The sequence below is a fragment of the Psammomys obesus genome, unplaced genomic scaffold (assembly GCF_907164565.1).
Source record: "Psammomys obesus unplaced genomic scaffold, mPsaObe1.curated_primary_1811, whole genome shotgun sequence".
Lineage (NCBI taxonomy): Eukaryota > Metazoa > Chordata > Mammalia > Rodentia > Muridae > Psammomys > Psammomys obesus.
This window is the reverse complement of record NW_026585504.1, coordinates 48,224,016-48,234,434: the sequence shown is the minus strand read 5'-3', so window position 1 is coordinate 48,234,434 and position 10,419 is coordinate 48,224,016. Positions and strand designations below refer to the sequence as shown.

The following is a 10,419-nucleotide window of genomic DNA, read 5'->3' as shown; positions in this document are numbered from 1 at the left end:
AGCACAGCTGCCCACTGCACAACCATACTGTACACTAATTTACACAAAGTCATGAAGAAAACCACATTAGTATAGATGGCCAGTACTTAGATGGCTAAGAGGCTTGGAGCTGAGCAGAAGCAAGCAAGATGAGGGAGAAATAGGAAAAACAGAAAAACTACAGAGAAACCACAGAACACCTGATATTCCTCCTACCTTACCACCTAAAGGCAACATGAGTTTATGAAAAGTTATTTGTGAAGAGAGTAAACATTTAAAATCAAGTAATATTTTTATTTTCAAAGTCTCATAGAAAATTTGCAAGAATGGTACAGAGTTCCCACACAGCCCCTCCGCGAGGTTCTACTTTAACACCGTACATCCGTAAGTGCATTTTCCACAGTTAATGAGGTAGGCTGGTGTTCTATTAATTGCACAGTATGCAGACTTCCTTAGCCCTTTCTGCTTCAGCATCTTATCCAGGAGAACACTGTAGCAATCACATCTCCTTAGATTCTTCCTGCTGCTGGCAGCTTCTTAGATTTTTTTTTCTCATTTTTGATGACCTTGACAGTTTTGAAGACTATTCATCAGGTTTTTGTAGAATATTTTCTAACTCTTCCTGAATTGAGACATGTCCATTTTTCCTCACATCGTGGGGAAGGTGTCGTTTTCATCATGGCATACCCAGTATGGGTACTGCCAACACAGCTTTCATTGTTAAGCCTAACTTCAATCACCTGGCTGAAATGGCACAACAAACATCTGTGTTACAAGCTACAGCCAATTACAATAATTTCCAGGATAGAAAAATAAATAAATTAAAGCACATCAAGAAAATTAATTTGATTTTTCTGATTTCAAACTTGAAAGACACTACTTTTCTTCAGCAAGCACAGGGCCTATTAAAACAATGATCACATATTCTTAGCTATCGTAGGAAGGTTAGCACATTGAAGGTAGTAGTTAGTACCTTTAAGGGCTAACTATCCTTGTCAATAATATTATCCAAATCCACTGAACATATTACAATAAAAGCAACTTAAATGGCATAGTGGCAGATACCTATAATGGCAGAACTCAAAGCTGAAGCACAAGGATCACAACTCTGAGGCCAGTTTGGGGTATATATTCAGACCAGGTGTCCAAAAAAAATATTGTAGAACCATTACTGCTTGCTTGGTATATGATGCAAGCCAACCTAATTAAATCATTGCATGAAAAGAACGTATATGTTCACTCGAGTAATAATTCAAAATTTTAGCTATTATAAGAAATCTTGACAACTATTTGTATTATTTTTGTTCTTTTAAACTATTTTAATATTCATACATGCATATAATGTGTTTTGATCAAACCTATCATTTATTCCCTTACTACTTTTCTCTCTCAACTTCATGAACTGATTTTTTTTTTCTTAAATGTTCACCATGTCCATTAGTGCTACCTATGTGTCCATGCCTGTAGGACTATCTACGAGTAGCCTCTAGGGCCCAGATCACTGAAGAAACCAGACAGTCCCTCCTGGAACAGCCATCATATGTCAATAATTCCTCGGAATGGGGTAGGACTGCATACTTCCCTCTCCCATACATGCAGGGATCTGGGCTGCCTTGATCTTGTTTTCACAATTCTTGGTCAAATATCATTAAACCTTTACCTAGTAATGCTTTTGAAAGTGTCTGACCACAAGAAAACAAGCTGAGAATTATGATTTTATTTTTTTTCAGGTTGAGGATACAAAAGAGAAGCAACTACAAATAGGGAGAGACAGTGATGTAAACACAAAGTCCTCAGTATGTTCTCAAGTTTCCCAGTTTAACAATTTGGGTACCAGGAAAAGCTCGATTAAATGTATAACATCCTTTTGTAAAAATTGTGTGGAAACATTCACAGAGATATGTGTAAAATATATTTACCCATAAGGAGGGAGAATAGTCTATAGCCAAGCATATGGAAGTTGTAGGCATTCTGCATGAACGGACTTCACTAACTATCAGAATAAATGCACTTTTAAACCTTTCTACCCTAGATGTTTCCCAAACATCATCAGGGAACACTTTTATTATCATACATTTATCCACCAACTGATGCTTTGAAGTAATTTTCAAAATGCTGTTTGTGCACATAAATACTAAATTCTTATGGTGAGTCCATTAACAACCTATTTTAGTGCACTACAGAAAATTAGCGACATATACACCTCAAATAATTTTATTTCTTTACAGAATTACATCCAGAGATCTAGTTTTATAAACTACACCAGTGCAGAAATGGGAACTGCTACCAAGACATTACCAGTGACTGAAAGCACATAGCACAATAGTCACAAACACTTTGAAGTACTGTAGAGAGGACGGGGCAGGGGCACCGCTGGCTTAAGGAACCACCAAGGAGAGGAGATACACGAATGAGGCTACCTTTGGTCTCTTAAAGCACCTCTGAGCACTAGTGGGGCATGGGAACTCTCCATTACTGAGCTGGTTCAGTGCCATTCTCTCCAGCCTCCTGATAAAATGGCATCTCAGGGGTCTGTGGAACTCACCTGGTTCCCACAAAGAGAGTGAAATGTCTCTGGAAGCATGACTATATAACCCTTCATTACCCTGAACTAGTAACATCAGAAGCTAGTTATAAAAGGAGGAACAAAGGAACCCTTGACTGCTAACAGTATGGAAAGATAGAGGTGGCAGGAGGGAGGAGGCCTGATGTGCCTGAAGTGAGTAGCCTGAAATCTGGAATGAAGTTTTCACAAGAAGCTACATTGTAACTGATGAATCACTTTCAAGTTCCGTTCCATTCCTGATAACTGGGTTATGCTATTCTTCAATTACATCTATTTACAATACAACAGTCTCCTACCATTGTTTCCTAATACAGGGTCTCACATAACGCATGCTGTCCTGGACTTGCTTTGTGGCCTACACTAACCTTGAACATGTGATTCTCCTCTTCAGCCTCCTAAACCCAGGGATTATAGACAGGTCAGTGTCACCATATCCAGTTTATAATACAAATTCTTCTAAAATTTAAGAAGGCATTTTGTGTTCTAAGACTTTACACACTAAATAATAAAATATAAAGAATTTATTGGCAAATTGTGACCATTTCAGTTAGCATCCAATATTTTAATTTTTTTTCACCTTGAGATGCCTACTTTAACTCTTTTCAACACAGGGTTTAACAGTCCACCTGGAGTCTTAACTTTCAATGGCCTTGAACTCATGATGTCCTGCCTACACCTCCCTAGTGCTGGAATTACAGGTATCTGCCACCATGCCCAGTTATGCCCACTTTTAAAGCATTCCCTAATTTAAACAATGCTGATTGGCAAATTTCTTAACTTTTCATTTGGAAAGCTAGTATAGTGTGAATAGAATGTAAAAAGAAAGTGCCTTAGAAAGAAATACAATTTACCTACATTTCATTTGCTTCTGTTATTCAATGCAAAAATACATACTTCAAGAAGTGAAAACACTGTGGCAGAGGAAGAGTACATCGCAATGAATGTGAGGGTCTGGCTGAGTGCAGCGGGGAGCACTGCAGCAGCAGAAGCACTGCCTTCTATGAACTGGAACCAACCAGGGGTAAGAACATGCTTTAGAGAATACAATGAAAAAATACAATGCAGTAAGCACCTTTGACGATGCTGGCTTAGAAACATCAATTCTAAAGTGGGAGAGTGGGCTCAGCACCCATATCAGGGATCTCACAACCTGTAACTACAGTTCCAGGGACCCAACACCCTGTTATGAATGCTAAGTGCACCTGTGCTCACATGTGCATATGTGTACACACACATGCACACACACACACACACACACACACACACACACACACACACACACAGTTAAACCCTTAACAGTGCATTAATTTCTCTGGAGAAGAGGAATGTAAATCAAACTGTACAGAGGTAAATGGTACTTATGTAATGGGATCAGAAGTCACCTGAGGGTCTAGGAAGGCAGCTGGGTCATCTTCTCCCAGCATCAGCGTTGCTGCACCAGCTCCTTAGCTGACATCTAGAATGTTCAACAGCAGTGTCGAGGCCTGTGTTAGGACTGGTCCTTCTCTTTTAATACACTACAGTGCATACACTGCCATGTCAGGAGGCATTATCACACATACATTACAACTTTATCATAAGTAGAAATTAAAGTACATTTTGCTCAGCTGAGCTTACTCTTCTAGATATTTATTTGCTCACTTTCCAATCTGAAAAATTTAATAACTTGTAAATAGCCTTTTGGTCATTAATGCACACTAGTAATATTATAACTTGAATCAAAAGCAGTTATTTTTTAAAAGGGGATACATACCAGCAAAATATCAACCAAGCACTTAATAGGTATTCTATAGTTCACTTTATAGGAAACCCAAATGAAAATTACTCTCAAAATACCTCATTCATTAGACTACACAAATGGAAAGCTCAATCTAATGAGACGGCTGTAGGCCTTTGATCTACAGAAAGACCAAAAACAGAGCAATTTTAATTTGAGTCTTTATGATACTGTCAGGAAACTACAGCCTTTGATTTGGGGAATGACATTGAAACAATGATCAGTAAAGACACAGATTTCCCCCCAAATCCCAAGATGATCCAGGAATGGACAAAAGGTAAAGGTAAAAGCTTTTCTAGCTGGCTTGCTATTAGAAGCCTGGAAGCAGCACAGAGAGGCACAAGCCAACATACTGCAGGCACAGAATGGCAGAGTCCCGCAGGCCGCTTTCCTGTGGGATTCAGCAAATCCCAGCTTTCAGCCTCACCTGTCTTACTCATCACATGCTCAAGCAGTCAGAGCTACTACAAAAGCAACTCAGCGCTGGGTTTCTGTTGTAACCTGTGGTTTCCAGTCAGTCTCTCCACAGGGATGACTTCAGAGTGTCAGTACCGCCCCCACAGGGGCACATGCGCCTCTGGGTGTACATGAAGCTGCACTGTGAGGACCAAAGGGATGGAGGTACTCTCAAACGTTACTGGAAAAGCTACGAAAGGAAAAATAAAAACGAAGGATGTTTACCCTGTTCTAAGACATAATCATCATTTCAAGTCTTTAAAACCTAAAGAGGTAAGAAGCTCCTTGGAAATGTCTGTTAACGGAAAGAAACACGCTCCATTATCTGTCAGACCACCTGTAAGCCCAGAATTCCAGATGCAGCATGTCCTAGGAAGAATAATACCGTGCATTAGCATCCATGTCTTTTTAACTGCGGTGTTATCTTGTAAGTGCATGATATGTACGTGCAAGTGCACGGCATATAGACATGTGTCACAGCATGAGCTCGGAGGCCAAAGGACAACTTCTGGGACTCTATTTTCTCCTTCCACTGTGGGTCCCCGGGATCAAACTCAGCTTGTCAGCTTGTGCAACAAGCACTTTTACCCACAGAGCCATCTTCCTGGTCCAACATCCATTTTCTTGAATCCTTGGTGGGACTTTTCTTTAAGAAGGAGAATGGGAATGTAGACGCTGACTGACGGCTTCACCAACATCACATGAGATGGCTCTTGGGTTTGCCACACAGTTGGAGCTTCTTTGTTGTGAGCAATTGTGCCAGGTGATTAAGAAATACCAGAAAGATGGTCATGGACATGACAATCACATAGTGGCTGATGCTGTAAAAGGAGATGAGAAACATGTAACAGGAAGGGAGATAATTTATAAGAAAAAGCACAAGATTCTTCCAATTTTTAATTGAAGGAATTTTTAAGCAGATGGTCAAAACATGGAATTAAAAAAAAAAAAGAAAAGAAAAGAATTAGAAAAGGTACCAAAGATTTAAAAATAGACACCAGGAGCTATAGAGGTGGCTCTGTGGATCAAGTGCTTCCCAAGCAAGCACCAGGACCTGAGCTTAGATCCCAGCACTCATGTAAAAGTCAGATGTGCCAGCACATGCCTGTGATGCCAGTGGAGGAGGTGAAGCCTGGAGTAACCCATGTTCTTACTGGTCAGCCAGTCCAGGTAATTGATAAGCCCCAATGTTAGGTCTCAAATCCAGCATAAATGGCTGAGGTACATATTTAACATATTAGAGTGAACTTGGGCACCAGGTTCTCTAAGCATTCCTCAGTCTCTACCTGTTACAGGGTATGGCTGGCATACCTCGACCCCTGCCCTAAACTTCTCCAAGTCAGGGATTGGGCTGTTCTTCCCTCAATTGCCCTTCCCTAGGCCTATCCTTTACTCTCGTGGTGTCCTGCTTTTCCCTCTCCTCACATGGTCATGTTTACTGTGGACTATCCTAGATGTCCTTCCTCTGGCTATGCTCTCTATGTTTTATCTACAATAAAGCTTCTCCTTCCTCTACCATACCTAGGACCAGTCATGTCCTCCCTCCCCTCCCCACTCATTCACCTCATGGTGAAACCACAGGATTGACATAAATGAGCTCTCTTCCAAGAGATCTGGCCTCTCCAAACCAATTTGCTGATCGGACTCTCCTAAGGTATGTACTGATCATTTGTGTTTGTTTGTTCCCCGCCCCCCCCACCCCCCCCGTGGCGTTAGTACTTACATTTGATTCCAAATTCTAAAGCCTGCCTCTTTAGCTGCTTTCTCCCTTCACCTACTCTAAACCACCCAGCTCCCACCTACTCAGTAAGCATCCTCTCTCTGGCTCCTGAAGCTTTCTATGTCCTTAAGGTTGTCTATAATATAGGCATCTCCCTGTTATGCCCTCTGGGGCCCAGCACGTGGTCGCTTTCTACTTACTAAATACTTTCTCCTTTCCCTCTTTTGGAACCCTCCCTTTCTCTCAAAGCCTCTCCCAGTACACCTTTTTCATTTGTTTTCTCACCTACTTGCTCCTCTCTTCTCTCATTCACTACTTGGTCAGTGCTTGCAAAGCTACCTTTTTTATCTAATTTTACTACAAAAGCCACGCTGGTGTGCTAGAATGTTTCTCTCAGCTTACTGGGCCCCTACCACATGGAAAAGGGTGCCTCTCCTTTGTGTTTGGGACATTTCTCTTTGACAAGTGTCTCAGTCTGCTTGGGAATGCCCTGGGTTGAAATTTCTGTCACCAAGATACTTAGCCGGTCTGCTCCCTCATGACCTCTCTTCAGCTTCTTTCTGAACTGCCTCACCTTCCCCGAGGAGTGGCCTGCTAAGTTCCACACCTTCTCTACATGCTCCTCTGCCTGTACTGCAGCCCTCTCTTTACCTCCCACTCAGGCATGTTTGCAACTCCCTCCTGGATTTTCCTCTCCTCCCCTTTGAAGCTGCCTGCTCTGTCTCTTCCCATATTGGGAATCCCTTGGGCAGAGCTCCTATACTTTTCGACTCTATTCCCTCTCAGCTCCCTCCTGAAAGTCCCTGCAGCTTTTCTATGCCTTCCTGGGTCTGTGGCCCTTTCCTTCCCCCCCCCCCCCCGCCTCTTAGAGCTACCTGCTCTATTTCTCCTAGTGCCCTCCTGGACTTCTACACTGTGAGTTTCCTTGCCTGCCGCTAGGAGCTGGCTGCTAAGCAGGTGCCTTGTCCCTCCTGGTAATCCTGCAACTTCCGTATGCTCTAGGCCTCTAGGAGATTGGAACCCCCCTCAGGTGGAGTTCCTGTTTGTTCCTCCCAGTCCCTCATAACTACACTGTCACTCGGCTCCCTCTTGGAGCTTATTGGAACCCTCCCTATGTTGGAGTTCATCTCACCAGCCTTTTCTCATTTTCTCCTCAGGCTAAAAGATTTTAAAGCCTCACTGCCTTACTGAAAATGGCTTGGCCTCAGTACAGCTGCTCTGTGGGCAACGATGGCACAACCATTTTCTGCCACTGCACAAGCAGCAAACTATCTCTTCTAAGATTTTTCAACTTTTCCTTTTTTTTTTTTTTTTGAGACAGAGTTTCATCTGTGTGGCCCTGGCTCACTTTGTAGACAAGCCTCTGCCTCTCTGTTTGTCAATGTATCTCCTTTTTAGAATAAGGAAACAACAGCAGATCTCCAAAACAATTTTAAATTGGTATGGGCTTTTGTATGATGATAAAATTTTAAGGTTAGAAAAGTCAACTTAGGCCAGGCATGGTTGGGCATTCCTGTAATCCCAGTACTTGAGGAGGCAGAGGCAGGTGGATCTCTGTGAGTTTGAGACCAGCCTGGTCTACAAAACGAGTACAGGACAGCTGATGGTACACAGAAACCCTGTCTTGAGAAAAACACAACAACAAAAAGGTCTATTCAGATTAACAAGAGCTGAATTAGATCTAGATTTACATGTAACTGCTAACACTCAAAAATTTAGATAAGTAACAGTATGTTTCATTTATAAGGTATATTTGATAAATAAAATTTATAAATTCCTAAGGTCTACTCACGTTCACAGTAATATTTGTTTAGCTTCTTTGTCTTTGCTCACTTCGTTAAACTTTAGGCATTTGGATAAACTTAGTCATACAAAAAATTGTGATATTCTATAATGGTGCACTACAAAAGGATTAGAAAAGTTCTCAGTCTCCCTATGGACTATATTTATGATTTAAAGTTTTATTTTGATGCTAAAGTATCTTCAGTTAAACCTTCAACTCAAATTTTAAAGTCTTAAAATCCTTATGAAATCCTAGCTACTAAATTAATACATTTTCAAGGTTAAGCCTAAACTGAGGTATACTTAATAGATGGTCTTCAAACTCTTGAGAGATGTGCTGAATACGGCATTTAAAATGTTTAATGGAAAGGCTTCCCAAGATAAACAGAAACGCTCCTAGCGGGAGCCCTACGGTCACCCAAAGAGGTCGATGGGCACAACAACTGCACCTGAATTACGGCAATACTAACCACCAGGCAAAGCTTTCTCGCCTCCCGCACCTGCCGCCGGGCTCTGCCCAAGCTGTGGGCACCTTTGGGTTGACTGCCCTACTCTGCCTGGTCAAAGCAAGGCCAGTCTCCAAGTTCCTTCTCTATAGAAAATCTCTCAGAGCTTCTGGGTGTGGCAGCCGAAAATTACATGCTGTCCTATATGACAGCTGAAGGTCACGACTACTGCCCCAACAGAGCACGAGATTACAGGAACATAGAGCAACCACCTCAGCTGTGGGTAATTCTCCTGTCATTGGAATTGATACGTCTGCCATTTAGATGATGCCCTCAGTTACAATTTATCCTTCTCAGATCTCTGATGATATTGACCAACTGTACCATTAACAGCAACAAGTATTCAGCCCCTCCCACAAAGCCTTCTCAACTCTCTTCGTATGTAAAAACTTAGGCCTCAGACCTCACTTCCTAGAGCTACTAGATACACAGCTGAGAAAGACCCTTTACCTTGCTACTCTGAAAAGAGATAAGGTAACAAAACAGGTTTCAAAGTAATGTTTTACTATTCCATTAGTCTGTTTTTATGAAAATTCTATGCTAAAACAAAACAAAACAGGATCCAGAAATATATCCACACAACTCCAGATCTTTAATTTTTTTTAATTTTTTTTTCTTTTTTCCTTTATTTTCCCCCAGGGCAGGGTTTCTGTATGTATCCTTGGCTGTCTTGGAACTCACTCTGTAAACTAGGCTAGGCTGAAACTCACAAAGATTTGCCTGACTCTGTCTCCCAAGTGCTGGGATTAAAGGCATGAGCCACCACCACCTACCAGATCTTTAATTCTTAATAAAGATGTTAAAAACACACATTAGAGAAAAGACAGCTATATACTGCTCTAGTTGGTAGTTGGACCTGGGAAGGTGGAGCCTAAAAATGAGTCATACAATACAAGTCTCATACAATAGCCAATTTTATTTGAAGCATCAGACAATACTCTGACAGTTAAGAAAGGTCACCTGAGTAAAGTTCTCATGAGTTCAAGCTGTATATAATCACAAGCGCAAGTTTCACACAGCAAAGACATGTTTTTCCATAGAGACATAGAAGCAAATGACAATAGCTAGTTGTAATGAATAATCTAAACTCCTATTTGCTACACCTGGGAGGGACGTGAAAGCACATTCCAAGAACACTTCTGCGCTTTTATAGTAACTGAGGTCACAAGACTCTTGTTCTCTTGGAGTTTCCTCACAAGCACTTAGAATTCCCATCTCACAACTCCATTCTTGGACTGCGTTCCAAATGACAGCCTGTAAACAAATGGAACCAGATATCCTCATGAAGCACAAAATCGCTTTCTAAACTTAATTCAAGATGGGCCACATACTCTAATGTAAGACCTGGAACTCCGAGACTACCAAAGGAAAATGCAAGGAAAACACTCTGCTTTAAGCATAAAGAACAACTTCCTAAACAGAACTGCAGGGCTCAAGAAATAATATGCAAAAGTCAACAAATGGGTTTGCAGCCAGTTAAAGAGTTTCTGCACAGCAAGGGAAACAAGAGACTACAGCGAAAGCCTACAGAGTGGGAAAAATCCTCACCAGCTTTTCTGCCAATAGAGTTTTAATATCCAGAATACACACACACACACACACACACACACACACACACACACACACACACACA

The 10,419-nt window shown here is 41.4% G+C and overlaps 1 protein-coding gene across 3 annotated transcripts in view; it reads right to left on the bottom strand.

Moving 5' to 3' along the window:
* Positions 1-252: 252 nt before the first annotated feature.
* The window catches only part of Pign (phosphatidylinositol glycan anchor biosynthesis class N), a 105,988-nt gene continuing 95,821 nt past the window's right edge, over positions 253-10,419 (bottom strand). For 2 of the 3 annotated variants that reach the window (XM_055601354.1, XM_055601364.1), the window contains exon 30: positions 253-5,599. In XM_055601354.1, coding sequence (XP_055457329.1) covers positions 5,476-5,599 — 124 coding nt within the window. In that variant the 3' untranslated portion in view covers positions 253-5,475. Of the gene's footprint in view, positions 5,600-9,682; positions 10,041-10,419 lie in introns of those variants that run through there. The other variant, XM_055601371.1, reaches the window with a different exon arrangement.